The following is a 17986-nucleotide window of genomic DNA, read 5'->3' on the forward strand; positions in this document are numbered from 1 at the left end:
AAGGAAATTCTCTAGCACTGAACTTGGAGCTGGTATTTTTCATGTAATGAACTCGGGGAAAAGAAAAGCTGTCTGGAATGCTAGCTATGAGGATGGAAAACATTTAGTCACCCTTGGAATGATATGAATGTTTTTCCAGGAAGCTTAAGTAAACGCATATTATGCAGCTCAGGAGGCAGCATTTAACTTTTTTTGGAAGACAGACAATGTTCCACAAAGAACATGGAAGTTTAAAAAGTTAATTAAGGAACAGGTTTGTCAGGGGCAAAACAGACTGTTCTGTTTGATTAATCAGTTAACCTTGCAGCTGCACACTTTTTTGCACATGAGCATATCTTTATAACATTTTAATAAACTATAATATAGGCATTTTAATTAATCATTTGCCCCTGTGGCTTAGATAGAAAGATGCCCTGCATAAGAGAAGAGAAACTTCCACATGCATATAAGGAAGTCCCCAAACTTTTGCTTATTTCCTATCTCCTCCCCGAATCACACCCTCGTTGTTCTGAAGGCTCCCCAAGCTTCCAGGGGTTGTTCAGGGGCAGTGGGGGAAAGGAATTGAGCTAGGAAGGAAGAGGTAAGGAAGCTCCATTCTAAGAGCAGAACACTGTGTGTGGAAGTTAAGATTCAAGAAACTTAACTAACTTTCTCTTGCCTTCTCTGTCATATGAATTTAACAAAAAGGTGTCCACAACAAGTCCAGCTCCTTTGAGGACCATAACACTTAAAGATTTTTGGTTTATGTTGATGGACTATCATGTTCTGGAATGGGGTGGCTGTTCTACCCTTCCTATCCTTTGGCAGACAGCATGAGTAGATCTTAGAAATTGTTCACCTAAGTATGTATTGTCTGCTAAATCTTTTCCTGCATGTTTTGTTTTGTTTTTATTTTAGAATTCATTGCCAAATCTGAATTCTTTTGGATATTCATGAATGTTTTATAACGCAAAGCATATACGCCGATCATTTAGCAATTTCAATAATTTTATAGACTACCAAAACTTTATTTATCCTCAGTGCCCTAATAAGCAATCATTGGGCAATGTAGGCAGATAAAAATTAATTAACAAAGCAGTCCTTATTATAGAAGACAGAGTATATTGAATTATTAGATTGTTTTAACTAAAATCTATGCTAATGAGAGTAGAAGTTATTTGAAAAACCACTAATTAGAGGTGCCCCCTTCTTAATGCCACCTCTCTCATTGTGACACACCATGATCTATATGATGTGGACAGATTATTTGAGGTAATTCTAATATGCACCTTACATTTTGAAACTTTTAAACACATTCTTCTAAACTTGAAATGAGATGACTCATAAATGGAAAGTACTCAGCAGAGAAATTATTTAGTAGTTGTAGGTAATACAGCTCATGTTCATTAAAAAAAAGTATTTGCATTGTGTTTCATGATCAAAAGAATCTGAATACAGAAGGCATTTAAAGAGAAGTTGGGTATTTTCTAGTGGTTAGCTGTCCCAACTCTTCTCCCATTCATGACACCTCAGTAACTGACTTATCCTTCATAAGGCTCTTTCTACTGCTGCCTTCATTTTTTCTGTGAGTACTTATAGTATACATAGGGACCTACAAATATACCGGTAGTTGCCAGGTCACTAGTGTAGTTCTTGTAGGACCAGTGGAGAAAAACCTCCTGTGTTCTCTGCGATTTTGTGATCAAATAAGAGGATTGAGTTGGTTTTTAAGGGCAGTGTTCCACATCTTCTGACCAAGAGTAATACAGAAATGTGAAACCAAGACTTTGCAGGCAATAATAATGTAGCATGTTGTATTATCTTTACCAAATATTTTGTGTTTGGACACCTTGCACAATTTCAGCTATAATGACATCATGAATTTGGTGATCTGTAGACAAACTGTTTACAGCAGACGGTTACCGTATACCAGGGAAACACTGAAAATAGAGCTGAAACTTTACATTGAGCATTCTTTTAATTCTTCATGAACTAAAAAAATAAAATTGCCCAGTGGTTACAGACACATATGCAGCTGGGTTCGTGGAGTCACTTGTTAAAATGGCATCACATTGGGTGTTTATTCTGACAACTAAACTTTTCAATATTATTTAGCTAGTTCAGCATTAAACTTTAGTCTGTCAATGTTATTTTCTTGATAGACTTTCTGAATGCTGGTGTATATAGTTTGTTAAATACCACAGTGTTATTCCACATAAATCCCTATGAATTAATGGCTGTCTGTTGCAATTACATTTATCCTATATAATAAAGTGCAAGTGTTTCTGTGTCCTATCCCTGTGTCCGCACTACTGTGCATGTGCCCCACGGACACAGGGATTGGACGCAGAGACTTGACTCGCGCACACACACACACACGCTCTCCCCACCCCTCTGCCTACCGCTTCCCTCGCAGTCCTCAGAAGAATCACGGCCTTCTCCTCGGCGCCAGCTAGGCGACGAAGCGGCGGCCGTGGGAGGGGCCGGCCGGCCCCCCCACGTGCCGCCGCCAAAAAAGTCAGATGTTCTAGCGCCCGTTTATTAAACGGGCTGAATGACACTAGTCTTTAAATATAATTGTAATCAGTAATATTAGCAGCAGCCTTCTTTACCATTTCCATCCCTTTAAAAAAATCTTTCTACAGTTTAGAGTCACATCTAAAATATACAGAGACGGAATGTTATTTTCCCATCCATTGTCTCGTCATCTGTGCACTCAGTCTTTCTTTTGCAGTTTGTCAAGGGCAGCAGTGAAAGGCTAACCTAGGTCACATGACCATGTGTGCTTTTTCAAGCTTAACTGTTTGCCTATTCAAATAGCTAGAAGCCTGGCAGTAGCTGAACTAGCTTTATTTGTTGAGTCTTGTTCAGTGAAGTGAAAAGAGCTGATTTCCCCCTCCCTTTTTTTGTAACTGCATTTTTTTGGGGGGGAGGGGACTGAAATTATTTCTTTTGTCCTCTTTTGCAGCTTATTGAAACTCAGGCATCCATATAAAATTACTCTATCTTGGGGTTTACCTTTGTGGATAGGAAAAGTTAGTTATTGATAAGCTTTTTCTGAGATTTTTTTTGAGATTTATAGAATTGGAATCTGTATGGGAGTAGCTGCAGCATTAAAAAAAAACACCGCACATATGAATGACTACCAGCAATTGTTTCTGCCAAGCATTACAGACGTTCTAACACATTATTCAAGAAAAAACTGCTATCTTTCAGGAGTATGCAAAAGAAACCATTGTAGTTTACAAGGGTTGAAAGAAGTAATTGAGAATAACAGCATAGCATTGTAAATGTATAAATAAAATATTTAAAATTAATTTTCAGGTCACTTCTCAACATCCAACAAAGACTGAAATAAATATTTCAATATTTCCTGAACACCATGTTAAAATTACAATAGGCTTTTAACACAAGAGCATAAGAAGAGCCTGTTGGGTCAGGCCAATGGCTGCATCCTGTTCTCATTGTTGCCACCCATTCTTGAGGGAAACCCACAAGAACACTCCTTTGGGTACAGCATAACCATCATGACTAGTAGTCATTTATAGCTTTATCTGCCATGAATTTGTTTAATTCTCTTTTCAAGCCATCCATGTTGGTGGTTATCACTGCCTCTTGTGGGAGTGAGTTCCATAGTTTAACTATGTGCTGCATGAAAATGTATGTTATTGTATCTGCCCTTAATTGTCCAACATTCCGTTCCATCTGATGTTCATGAATTCTAGTGTTACGATCCAGCAGGCTCTTCTTATATCCTTATAGAAAAGGATATCCATTCTCTAGCTGCATCCCATGAATAATTTTATGAATAATAAAACTTTTGTCTTAGTTAAATACTAAGCTATGCATATTCAGGTAGGATTGTTCCTCAAGTTTTCTGAAGGATCTCCTTATCAAACATTGTGATTTTTCACTGAGACACACATATTGGACATGTGGCATAGCACCTGCTACCGTGTTTCTCCAAAAATAAGACACAGTCTTATATTTATTTTTCCTCAAAAAAAACCACGGTGGCTTATTTTCAGGGGATATCTTATTTTTTTAATTAAGTATGGTACAGTTTAACCTACAAGGTTAAAATGCCTATCACTATGGCTTATTTTTGGGGTATGGCTTATTTTCGGAGAAACACTGTAGATAAAAAGTATATTGACCCCCAAGGCCCTGTTAACAATTTGATTTTTTTTCTTACCTAAAGTTTCAAAACTTTATTCAGATGTACAGGGAGCTGTTTTGCTAGCATCTAGCTTCATCTAACATGTATTATAATCCAATTTTGCAATAATTGGTTTACATAAATGAAGATTTTAAAAATGTGAACTCTTCTCAGCTTAACATAATTTCTGAAATCACAAATACAAAATAATGATTTAGCTCATTTCAACATTGCTGTCTGGACTATACATTTTCTGTGTGGAGTCAGTCTACTTACGTTGTGCCTAACAAAATGAAATTTCAAACTCATTTAAAATCTATTGGGACTACTATGACATTAGAAATAAGATATTTGCACCATTCCAATGGTTTTCTTTTACAATAATTGCACAGAGCACAGCAAACCATGAGAGCTTTTTTGAGTGATAATAGTTTCACTAATAATTGCCTTTGCTGGCCTCACTTAGTTATGCCTCTGTGATAGATCTAATAGAATTCTCAAGCCCATCTAAATTGTTTGCAGCATTTATCAGTTCAATGAACCAAATCTGTTTTGGCACTGGCATTGGTCCTTGCAGAATCTGAGGATTCCAAATACCAATAGCTCATATTTTTGTTTTGTTCTTTAAATATGTAAGGCGTTCTACATTTCTCTCAAAAATCATCTGTTTTCTTATTACTGACAAATCCTTGCCAGCATTTTTTTCATTGCATTCATAGGAAATTATGCACATAGAATGTATGAATTTAATGGTGTTAACAAAAGGCCAGTTTGAGACCTGAGTCATGTGCATTTTAAAAAACATGTTGAAAAGTGTATACAGATGTTTTTCAAACTTGACAAAGCATATCTGTATTACAGGTAGGTAGCCGTGTTGGTCTGGATCGAAGTAAAATAAAAAAATTCCTTCAGTAGCACATAGTATATTTTATGTATTCACAAAAATAGTGAGAAATTGCCACTAAAATATCTTGCAAATACTATGCAATATAAAATATGTACATTTCTGTGTCTGGTGGTCTAGAAATTTATCATATGAACTAGAAAACTAATTTGAAATTAAGAATAATGGTCTGGTTCGAATGAACTTCTGTATGTGTAGAGTATTTGTGGTGGCAAAACAAGATTGCATTTCCTTGCCCACTAGGCAAGCTTAGCACATCATACATTCATCTATGAATATAACATTTGCGTATGTACTGTCTAGTGTGCATACTCTTCAGTGTAATTGACAAGTCACAGAAAGTTGAGATACAAGCATGTGGTTCAAATTTACGGATGTTGAGTTTTATCTTTGTACACTTTAAGTAAACATTGGATCCAACACATTGGAATCTGGGAGTCTCATTGCAGTGAACTGGTCCAATAAAAGCTACTGTTTTGCTGCTAATACTTAAGTTCCAGTTAATCTTTTAAAGGAGTTGAGCAGGCTATGATTGCCACAAGCTCATTTGCATAATATGTGAAATTAATTATTTTGTTTATGTTTACTGAAAGATGGATTCTGGTGAGACAGGTCTTATCTTTGGGATATGTTTGGTTGCAGGCTGAAACTATGAGTCACTGAACAAATATGATAGGCTCCCCACTGCAGACAATGGTTTTAGTACCTAGCCATACCATGTTTGTTGCACAAAGCAACAGTTAGCACCTTGAGCAAAATTATGGCAAAGATAAAGTCAGATCCTGTTGGGGCAGGAACTGGGGGAGGCAGAGCAAGTGCAACAAATCTCATTTTCAGATTTCAAAGCAGATAGCTAATGGGGTCTGAGCAATTAAATGCTGTTCTGCTACAAATGTAGTCAACTTTTTCTAGTTGGCTAGAGCCGACAATGGCCAAATTTTAACACATTAATGACTCTTAGATCTTAACATGTGCATATTTTAAAATAAATTATTCCTTTCTTTCCATTAGAGCCAACATACATCACTATAGGTCCACCCACATGTTATCCTCTGGTGAATTGCACATTAACTGAGATGGATTGTATTTATGACTTCAGAGTAGACCAAAATGGTTGCCGCATCTGCCAGTGCAAAACTAGTAAGTATACAGTTGATGCTGAAGAGCCTATGTTGACCAAAATCATTTTCAAAACATTATTAGCAACTTTGCATTCTTTTTTCCGTCTTCAGTACTATCTCATGCGAAATATACCATGTTCTCTTTTCCACACACACACACACACACACAAAAGAAACTAACGGTGGGGGAATACCTTTTTGAAAAATCTATGCAACTGAAATAAATTTTCAGGTATATATATATTTGATATGAGTTTGGTCAGTCATATTTTTTCACCCTGCAGATAAAGGTCAGTATGGCTCTATAAACTGTTTGGTAGCATTTGAATGGTCATCCACCATTTTTCAAAGGTGTTTGTGATCCTTATTTACTGATGTAAAACAGTTCAGTTAGCCTGTCTGTGCCCATGAAAATGGGGAGAGGGGAGAGAGCGCTGTTCACACATTACATACATCACTCTGTTCATCCCAAGGGAGTCAACAGCACTCTCCCCTATTGCAATTTCCAGCAACTGGTATTCAGAAGGATTTCCCCTCCAGCTGTGGAGGCAGAACATAGCCATTGATAGCCCTGTCCCTCGTGAATGTCTGGGTTTACTGTACTAGACTCTTGATTAACTCCTCTCAACCAGGCTTTCTTCTGACATGGTTTTGGGATGAGGGAAGATAAAATTCCACCTTAGATCTGAATGTGTGAAGCCACAAGCTGACATCCAGTGGTCTTCATGCACAAGCAGAAGTCAACTCACACATTGCTGGATTTCAGACATGTGCTCTAAGGAGTGTTTTTTGGTGGGATTGCAAATTTGATGCTAGGGGTCAAGTCCTAATAAAGAGAAAGGAGGGGAAGGGTTAACAGGGAAGCATTATGTGGTTGTTTTAGTTGGACATGTTTAAAGAAAGCTTAAGGTTGAGTTCTAGTGCATAATGGGAACTAAGGGGATGTGCCAAAGACTTCATGGAAGAGGTCAGTTTTGAGAGGATTTTGAAGGAAGTATGACAATGATTGTATTAGCCATAAGCTGTAACTTTATCAGCAGTGCCTTTTCAAGGGGTTAAGAATGATGAGTGAGAGCTGATTTGTGATAGCACTTTTGCAGATTGAAATAAACAAAAGCTAAAAACATAGACAGATATATAGCTATAATTATAGACAAGTTTAAATATAATTGCACTTAGGAGTTTAGTCCTGCATTTTCCTTCTTTCCAACCCTGACAGTGTTTTTGACAAACTGTCATTTAGAGGCTTCAGACTACAGGGAATGCAATTTGCTGTTCTTTTCAATTGCCCCTCTCTTCTGTCTGGTCAGTCCAGGGGATGGTGAACCATTTCTCACTGGTGGACCAGATCCATATCCATATCCAATTTCACAGATGTCCCGGCCTATGACATCAGGAGATGCTGCACTTTAAAGCCCTGAGTGTTTTGAATGTAATGCACAGCTGGGCACTGTTGCAAACAGTCCTATGCTACTCTTTGAATTTCAGAAAACCAGCTAGTTTTGAAGAGGAAGAGTTTTGAAGAGGAATGTAGAGAAGTTTGTGAAAGAGGTTTTAAATAGTCCTGCACTGTTCTTTAAACTTCCAGAGGTTTAACGGTTTTAAACACCAGCGGTTCAAGGAGCAGCACAGGGTTGTTTACAGAAGGGAAACTGCTTCCCACTCCTGGAGCAGGGCATGCTCTCACTGCCAATCAGCTGATGAATGAGGGAAATGGCCTCATGGGACAGATTGGAACCCACAGCAGGCTCAGTGTGGCCTGCATGATATCCACTCCTGCTCTTAAGTGTTTTCTAAAAATCAGGGAGATTTTATTCTTCTTGAGCAATCCTGTTCCCCCCATCCTTGGTATCCCTGCTTCTCTGGGTTCCCCCCAGACCCAGAAATTCTACTTCTCAGCCACTTGCTTAGCACCATGACTAGTCCTGTTGTTTCCTCCACCTTCATTCTCATGGGTTCCTCTCAAGGCTAATGTTCCTGTTAATTTAAGGGAAAGCTATGACGGATTTCACTAATAACAAAACTTTAATTTGTTTTGTTTTGTTTGTACTTAAAAACAGTGATGATAAAAGGCAACAAAGCACAGGCTAGCCATTTTTTCTATGTTAAGTTGCTATTCAAACTACACTTTGCTTATGGTAGCTTAATACTTAACCTGCGATTCTCAAAAAACCTTTAGAAATAAATATACAAGTTGGGGGGGGGGGATATCCACTAGCATTTCTACCTATGATGCATTTCTTTTAAACAACTAATTGTTGTTAGCAAAATGTACTGTAATGTGTATCAGTTATAACATTATAGAGTTGATCTAGTTGAACATGATCTGTATTTTTACCTCCACCAAGTGAAAAAATCAGTCCTGGAACTTCCAGCCACCACCAGCGCTGTTCGGCGGGGTTCGCCTCAAGCTCCGAGGCAACCCGGCTCTGCGAGGGGGGGAGGCATGATAGCGATGTGCCACCCCAAAAGAGCCCCAGATTGTGCATTCTGGGGACGAAGGGCTCAGCAGCGCCCCGTTTCTGCGACTCCTCAACTCCCCGGTAAGCCTTAGAGCCCCGGAGAGAGTTTGAGTGGTAGTCGCGGGGGCCATCATGAGCGAAATCGTCACCCTCGCAAAGTGAAGCTACATGCCAGCAGCGGAGAGCGGTGGATTCCTTCCATTTTTCAAGTAAGGACTTTAAATTGGAACCTGTCAGCAAAAAGCTGTATTTTGGAAAAATAAATAAATCAAGAATTGGTTACAGGGGGTGATTTAAAAAGGAAGTCGATTGCCCCCTTTTGAGAGACTGTGATGCAATGAGCTAACCCTAAGCTGATAAAGTGGGGTGCTTTGAATTTACTAGAAAGTGGACCTAAAAACCCTCCTCTGTAGCAGGCACAATTATGGTATTTTTAAAAGAAAGTCCCTCTGGAGGCTGGACCCGGGTTCCCGGACGGGTCAGTGAATGGTGTTCAGAATATGGCAATAATAAAGAATTTGCTTTAAAAGTATTGAAAATATTGATTAAGACTCTAGAAACTATTTGGGGGAAATGTTTTTAAAGGAAGAATATACCCAGTTTTGACTTAAAAATGGCGATAGAGAAGATGGAATTTGATCCCTGCCATTTCCGGACTCATATGAAATTTGAGATACCCAAGATGGCTGTAGCCACAACAATATCATCACAAGACCTGGCTTGGCAAATGATTTTTGTGGTACTCTTGGAAATTAAACAGGAACTGGATGAGAATAACAAGCAGCTGAGAGAGACTAGTAAATTGTGGAGAAAAAGGAGTGATTGTCATAATGCAGAAAATGGACTTGAGAAAGAAATGAACAAAGAAGAAATGCAATATGTGCAAACACAAATATTGGAAGAAGAGGAAAAAGACGAAGGATACAATGTTCCACAAGTGAGAGTTGTGAAACAGGACTTTGGTTGGATACAAGGAGGCCTCCCAAAAGAAACTGTGTACAGTCGTACCTCGGGTTACGACCACCTCGGTTTGCGAACAGTTCGGGTTACGAACTGCGCAAACCCGGAAGTGTTTTCGCCGCGCGTGTGCATAAGCCGCGCGCGCGCAATCGCGCGATTTGCGCATGCGCAAAATGGCGGCGCCCATCGCGCTCGGTTTGCGAACTATTCGGGTTACGAACTGCGATCCGGAACGGATCGCGTTCGTAACCCAAGGTATTACTGTATACTGCTGGACTCCTAGTGAGAGAGGGAGTCCAGGGTCTGTACTGTGAACTGGATAGAAAAAGGGGGGGAAATGAAGTCGGACTGGAACTTGACAATGCAAAGGACTGGTTTAGATCCACAGAATCAAAGAACAACGCAAAGACAGTGGAAGTGGGTTGGGCAACAGGCGTAGTATCGAAGAGACGACAGAAGATGTGGAAACAAATTTGGTGGGCTTGGTGGGAAAGGGTGGGAATGGGGTGATTTATAAAGGGATATTATAATGGATGGATTTAAACGGTCTGAAACTGGTTTGACATTAGGAATTCACTGAAATGTCTGGGAAATTTGGCTCTGGCAAAAGGGGGGGATGGATTTAAATATTGATAGTTAAAAAAGGAGAATAGAATCTTAAGATTTGAATTATAAATACATTTCTGGTAAAAATATTAAGCTAGGGGAAGAAATATAAGATAAAATAATGGGAAAGTGGAAAGGATTAGATTTGGATAGTGGAGTAATAAAAAGGATAAAATTGTAATGTGTAATGTAGAAAAATTAAGTGTAAGTCATAATAAGGTTTAAGATAGCAATTGTGAACATTGCCTATATGGTTATTATAAGGGACCCAGAGTGGGGGGAGTCGGGGAGGTCCAAAATGACATTGTTATGATAAATGATATAAATAAGATGGGTTTTTTCTCTTTTTACTTTTTTTGTCTTTTTTCTTTTTTCGGTTTTTTGTATGTTTTTGTTTTATGGAAAACCAATAAAAATCTTTTTTTAAAAAAATCAGTCCTGAGTGTGGAGCTCCCTGAAGCACTACTTCTATATACTTCAGTTTCAGTAGGCTTTGTTGTCCCTGCTGCCACCTGCATATGGGAATTAATGCATCAGTTGGTCCCCAAGAGACATGGACAATGAAGGAGCTGCTGCAGTGACCTGCAACACCTATGCCATGTTTGTCTTCCTGCCCGAGAATTTGCAAAACTACACCTGCAGCAAGTGCAAGCTGGTTCCCTTGCTGGACGTGAGGAGAAGCATTATATGTAAAGGATGTGTACACTTGTGAAGAGATCTGTGACTTGGAACTTGGAAGGCAGATTGAGAGTTTCCCAGAAGGTGGAAGAAGTAACAAGGGGGTCATCTCTCTCGGACACGATCCTCACCAATAGGGAGGAACTGATCGATGAAGTGAAAGTACATGGGAACCTTAGGAGGAAGTGATGGTGTTCTCTTGGGTTTCATAATACAGAGGCAAGGGAAAGCTGAATGTAGTTGGACATGCACTCTGGATTTTAAGACTGATGATTTCAGAAAGCTTAAGAAGCTACTGAGTGAGATCCCATGGTCAGAAATACTCAAAGAAAATGGGAGTTCAAGGTGAATGGGAGTTTCTTATTGAAGGTGAAATATTGAAGGCACAAATGCAGACAATTCCAACAAGAAAAAATGGTGAGAGGCACCTAAAGAAACCAGTGTGGCTATAAGGATGAGCTGAGATGTTAAGAAGGGCATGTATAAGAAATGGAATAAAGGAGAAATCACAAAGGAGGAGTATACACAAGTAGCCAATTGTTGCAGGGAGAAAGTCAGGAGCTAAGAATGAGCTCAGGCTTTCAAGAGAGGTTAAAAATAATAAAAACTGTTTCTTCAGACATGTTCAAAGCAAGAGGAAGAACAAGCAAGTGGTAGGTCCTCTGTGTGGAGAAGATGGATAAGTGCTATTGGGTGACAGAGAGAAGATGGAACTGCTCAACACCTACTTTGCCTCTGTCATCATGCAAAAGGAAAACAGTGCCCCACCTGGTGATAACAGAATAAATGATACAAGGAAAGAGGTGTAGACCAAGATAGGAAAAGAGAGTGATGAGGGAATACGTAGAGAGTGATGAGGGAATACGTAGCTGCTTTAAATGAATTCAGATCTCCAGGGCCTGATGAGCTGCACCCAAGGATACTCAAAGGAGCTTGTGGATGTAATCTCAGAACCTTTTGTCTATAATCATTGAGAATTGTTGGAGAACTGGTGAGGTCCCTGTGGATTGGAGGTCTGCAATTGTTGACCCCATTTTCAAAAAGCCGGGGGAGAAGACCCAGGTAACTACTGACCGGTCAGCTTGACATTGATACGAGGAAAGGTCCCAGAACATATAATTAAATAGTCAATTTGTGAGCACTTGGAAAAGGAGGCTGTGATTACCCCAGCATGGGTTTCTCAAAAACAAGTCATGCCAGATGAATCTCATTTGGTTTGATTTGGTTTGGTTTTTTGATTAAGTTACAAGCTTGTTGGATCAGGGGAATGCTGTGGACATAATGTACAGTATCTGTGAACGTGCAGTGTTCTCGTGTTTTCTTCTGTACATTTGAATTGACTATCAGGTTGTCAGCTTTCACAAATTCATATGCAATGGGGTTTGGGATCTTAAGTTCCCAAAGAGGAGGTGTTGTTTCAATTTTTGATAGGCCTTCTGAGGTAGTAGTAGGTGGCACATTGCTGAGAGTACACGCTGAAGATATCATGTTCAGGTTGTTGCAAAACCTTGCCTGTTTGTTTGCTTGTTCGCTTGCTTGTTTATATTGCATACTCTGAGAAGTTTAGAATGGTTTACATTGAGTTTCCAGGTTATCTCCCTTAACAATCAATTATTAGGCTGAGACTTGCTTACCGTAGCTTTAACAGTGTAGCAGCAGCATGTGCCTATTCCCTCTGAACTGAGTTTGTACCTACTATTTTTTCTGTCCCCAAGTAATATGGTACAACATACAAGTTGGGCTTCCCTTTTACATGTGTGGTAAAAGGGAAGTAAATTGGAATAAGAAAAGCAGCATCTCTTTGTTGGGTGAGTTTTGAGAACAAGTAGCTCAAAGATCTGCTTGCTTTCATAAACAATATCCAATAAGTGGGTTGCTATTTGTGTTCCTCAGCTTTTAGTCAAGTTGTATTAGTTTCCACTAAGTGTCACTGTACTAAGAATATTCTTTCTTTACTGCTTTGCCTGGCCATCTTTTGAATGGGAATAGGAAAGATCAAGAATAAAGGAGGGGAGATAGAATGTGGTAAAAGGATTCAGCCAGAAGAAAGTCAAATAAAAAAATGAGGCAAAATAGCAAAAATAATTTACTTAATTAATACTTGGCCTTTTGGCCTAGGATGAAATATCCAATCCAGGCCTAAAACAATGGAGAAGCTATGCAGTCCTAAAGCAGTTGGCATAAAATATATTGGGGTAGATCTGGAAAAGCCCACAGAAGGGGGCTGGCCAGCTGCTGATTTTACCATTCTTCTTCTCCACCAGGAAAGCCTGTGAAAAACTGCTCCTGATGGTTGGAGGGTCCTACTGAATAGTGTGGGCTATTCACTTGTGGAAGTTGCCTCTGCCCAATCTGGGGGATTCCCTTTAACTTCCCATGCTGCGGCCCACTACTTCAGCCACAGCACACACACACACACCAGCCTTTTGAACAGGGTTTTCAGTGGGTTGCCAGGGAAAGGAGGGGGTAGGAAAGTATGTAGTTATTTATTTATTTTAAATATGTATAATTATGCCTTATATTATACTAAATTATAATATATTTTAGGAGTCACCTTCTGTAGACTTTTCTTTGGATCCAACCCAGTAACAATAAACTATGCAAATATAAAACACTAGTTTTAAAAGTGGCAAAAACTATGTAATGCATCAGAAGTCAGTTAACAAAGTGCCCTCTATAATAAAAGTACCCATCAAAAAAGAGAACGGGTACCTCATAAATGTTTCTCAAAGTTTGAAAAGTAGCACCATTTTGGGAAAACAATTCTGACCAAGAACTTACTTGATTCAGCAGATGCTGTCCAAAACATGGGGAGAATTGAATATGTTTCTTTCAGATCATTGACTTACTTTTTTATATATAAGTGCTCCAGAAATACACTAGGAATATGGCAGTACACTTGCAACCAACGAAAAACACAGGATACTGTTCTTACATTCCTAAATCTCATTGCTGAGTTTTGAATGACTATTTCTTGTCTTGCCTGAGCACTTGAAAAGACCCATTCCATTTCCTCCAGGCTAGGTGGAACGTGAAACTTTTTTCCATCACTTTCTTGGTTTTCAAAAGCAATGGAGGCCACTAGCTGCCTGTGGAGCTGAAGGAAGCCTCCTCTTTCTCTTGGGTCCCAAGCTTCAATAGACAGTCTTTGAAGTAAGTGGTCCAGGATTTTCATTGTGTATGAAGAATCTGTGTGCAGGCACAAATGGCTAATCCCACATTATGTATTTGGTAAAAATATTTTTTTTATTACCACACATCCAAATTACCAAGAGCAATTTGGGAAGGTGATTTTGCCTCTGCTGTAATGCGTAATAATGCTGTTTTATGAATATATGAATTTATACTAACTTGCAAGATCCACATATAGTTATAAACTGTATTTGGAAGAAGTGGTCTGAAGGATCTTAATTTGACTTTAATGTTATTGGAACATAATTTGCCATTAATATTACTGGAAGTTTTGCATGTCAGGTGTTGCATAGTACTTTGGAAAAGCCACACAGTTTTCTTTGTGACATCTGTATTAATGGATTATATATCATACATGCTGTTACTGTGATTACTTTTCAAGATACTATTCGAAGCTGTGAACCTGCTGCTTGGAGTCATCCAGCAAAACTGGTTCACAGTTCAAGATAATAGCATGGACGTATTTTTAATGCAATATATCCTTGGCCTTATTGAATTCATTGCCATAAGATATGGTGATGGACATTAGCCTATGTGTCTTCTAAAAAAAGGATTAGAAAAATCATCAATCACTATAATGATAGTTTAAAATGGCATTTTCATTTTCAAATGTCTTGTACCTCTGATTACCATATTCTGCAAAAAGAGGGTTGTTAACTCAGTGGCATCTGACTGGTGCTGGATAATCACTGATCTCATTCAGAAAATTAGTTCTTCTGTTCAGGAGATCAGAGTGTATCCTTACTGTATTCTACTGTATGAGATTAACAACATTGACTTTTAGAATCCTTTTGAACTATGCGGTTACTACCCTATTAAGAAAGTTTCTCAATGTTTTATTTTGTCATAATGGTTTGATCCATTGTTTCATCCATTCTCAGATACATCCCATTTTTATTATCTGTTCATTTTCACCTCTTGACTTCCTTTGCTATTGCCTTTGCCTTGCATTTCCTTATATTGTGGATCGCTCCTTTATGCCTTATAGTGCAATACTGTTTACTCAAAAGTAAGACCTCTTGTATTCAGTGGGACTTGCTCCAAGGTAGTGGACCTAGGATTGCAACCTTAGTAGCTGTAAAATACTTGCGTATTATTTAAGTTGCTCTTACAAAGTAAGGTAAAAGTAAAAGTTTTCAGTAGTACATTATTAGTCACTCACAACTGTTTGCATCTGTTTGCTTGTACATATCATGTGAGCTCCCCCTAGTGGTTGAAGGAAAGAATATATATTCAATTTGAAGAAGCTTTATCGTATACGTAATTTTCTGGAGTAGGTATGAGTGTGTTCAACCTTTGGGGTCTGTCTAGCTTCTTTTCAGTAAAGCCCTTCTCCTTGGTGGTTAATCTGAGTACCTGTTTCTCCCTTGGTCTAACCACCTACCACTTTTTCTTTCCCTCAACATTTTTCTTGTTTATTTGCACAGACTTGGTATAGTCTAAAGACAAGACGAAGTCTATGCATTTGGCCAAGAAAATAGAAGATCAGTATCCTTCCTTATCATTGGTTCTACCACCCATACCAACTGCCTCCGTCCTTTTGTCCATTCAGAGGAAAAGATGTCTGGGCCTCTCACCCCTTCTGGGATAGGCAACAACTCCAAGTAGAGGGCAACAGCAATTCCAGAGCATGTTCTCTTCCTCCTCTCAGTTCAAATACAAAAAGCATAGTTCTGACACCACCCTACCACCAGTGGGAAGTCATATTCTAAAGTACTGGGATAGGTGGTGGTCCACAACATTGGGCTGCTGGGTGCTGCAAAGTTCTACAGCTGCAATTCATTTCCATGCCTCCTCACAAGTTTTTTTCCATCTCTGGTCTCTAGGGATCCCCAAAAGAGGAGCAGCATTCTCTTTAAATGCTCCTGCACTGTACTGCAGCCACTTGGGCTAACCCAAATGCATTTATCAAGCACTATATATTGTGAACCGCCCTGAAATCTTTTGATGAAGGGTGGTATATAAATCTAATAAATAAAATAAGGTGGACTTCTTTGCTGTAGCTGAGACATTTTGGGGGAATTGTTTCCTACAACATGCTGTCCCTAACAGGTAGCCAGCCTTTTATTAATGTCCTACCCTACATGGGTCAGCTTGGGTATGTCCCACATGATGTCATGATACACACGAGAAAAGATACCATTGGTACTTACCTGTGAAGGTTCTTTTTCATACATATAACATGATACCAGGAAATCACCCTATTTTGGTTACACTGGCTGCCTAACTCCTTCTGTTAAAATTTCTGCACTTACCAGTTTTTCCCACATCCCAGTTTTCTCTAGGCAGGGACTGTTGCATATTTGCCCTTTTCTGTTTGCTGTTTGCTTCTTGCTTCTTGTATACACGGCTTATCTGTGTACAATTGGCTGTACAGTGGAACCTCTGTTTATGAACACCTCGGTTTATGAATTTTCGGTTTATGAACGCCGCGGACCCATCTGGAACGGATTAATTCACTTTCCATTACTTTTAATGGGAAAGTTCGCTTCAGTTTATGAACGCTTCAGTTTATGAACAGACTTCCGGAACCAATTACACCCATGTTTCAGTTTATGAACGCTTCAGTTTAAGTACTCCCCGGACCTGTCTGGAACGGATTAATCCACTTTCCATTACTTTCAATGGGAAAGTTCGCTTCAGTTTATGAACGGTTACTCCGCGGACCGTCTGGAACGGATTAATCCACTTTCCATTACTTTCAATGGGAAAGTTCGCTTCAGTTTATGAACGCTTCAGTTTATGAACAGACTTCCGGAACCAATTGTGTTCATAAACCGAGGTACCACTGTATGTACAACAAAGCACCAGAAGCCTCTTCAAATTGAGCAGCAATTCCTGCCTTCAACCACTTGGTGGAGGACACATCCCACCTAATTTCATGATATGCATGAAAAATAACACTTCACAGGTAAGTACCGGTACTAACGGCCACACTTCTTAGTATTATTCTGAATCCTGTGGATATATTCTAGACAAAAATATGTTTTAATGTAAATTTCAACAGCAAGTGGTTTGGAAATCTGTAGAGGCTTCTTTGGTGTGAGGATTCTATAGCCATTTCAGAATTGCAAGGCCTAATTCTGAATGCATTACATGAAACTCCTGCTGATTTAACCTTTAACATAATTAGTGTAATTGGTGTATATGTAGGCAAGTTCCCTACTTGCAATCTAGGGTAGCCATTTCTATGTAGTTTAGGGCAAAACTCATGTACCAAAAGCTTTTATTTGGTGGTCTTTTGCAACAGATTCCAGTTCTGAGGATGCAGCATAATTTTTAAACTGAACTGCAGCTTGCAATTTATGTGTGGAAGCTGCAGTAGAGAATATATGTTGGGGGGGGGGACTCTTAACTGAATGGAGAGGTCCATTATGATTAAATGTTGTATTTGGACTACAACTACTGTCTTCATCTATTGCTTCCAGAAAATGCAAATTCATTTTGCAGCTAGTTCTGTTGGCTCCCTCCTGTGCTTTCTTAAACATTTGCCTAACTAGTAGTCTACACAAATGTGAACTGCATCAAAATGAAATGTTCTTGCTGATGGTTCCAGTCAGGCAGCTATGACCTATTCCAAAATACCATACTCTAAGGTGTGTTATGGGGGGGGGAGTATTCTTCATGTGGCTGTATTTTATTTTGGATATGAATAACTGTTAGTGTTTTTTGCTAAGTTTCATGTGTTCTTCACAGGAGAAGAGCTGTGTACCGACCTCATGTCAGATTGTTCCTTGGATTGTGCCTTTGGCTTCCAGACTGATGTCCACAACTGTAAGACCTGCCAGTGCCGCCCACGACCTAAGAAATGCAAGCCCATAGTATGTGACAAGTACTGTCCATTTGGATACTTGTACGTATTCTTACTTTAAAAACATACTTGATCACAATCCATAAACAAATAATACTGTGTAAAGCCCGCTAA

At 39.1% G+C, this 17986-nt stretch overlaps 1 protein-coding gene across 4 annotated transcripts in view; it reads left to right on the top strand.

Annotated features, from left to right (window-relative positions):
* CRIM1 (cysteine rich transmembrane BMP regulator 1) overlaps nucleotides 1–17986 on the top strand; it is a 131909-nt gene that overhangs the window by 92769 nt on the left and 21154 nt on the right. For all 4 annotated transcript variants that reach the window (XM_035108298.3, XM_060272897.2, XM_035108299.3 and 1 more), the window contains 2 exons: nucleotides 6054–6182; nucleotides 17758–17914. In XM_035108298.3, the coding sequence (XP_034964189.3) occupies nucleotides 6054–6182; nucleotides 17758–17914 (286 nt within the window). The remainder of the gene's footprint in view (nucleotides 1–6053; nucleotides 6183–17757; nucleotides 17915–17986) is intronic.

Source organism: Zootoca vivipara, chromosome 3 (genome assembly GCF_965207765.1).
Source record: "Zootoca vivipara chromosome 3, rZooViv2.hap1.1, whole genome shotgun sequence".
NCBI lineage: Eukaryota > Metazoa > Chordata > Lepidosauria > Squamata > Lacertidae > Zootoca > Zootoca vivipara.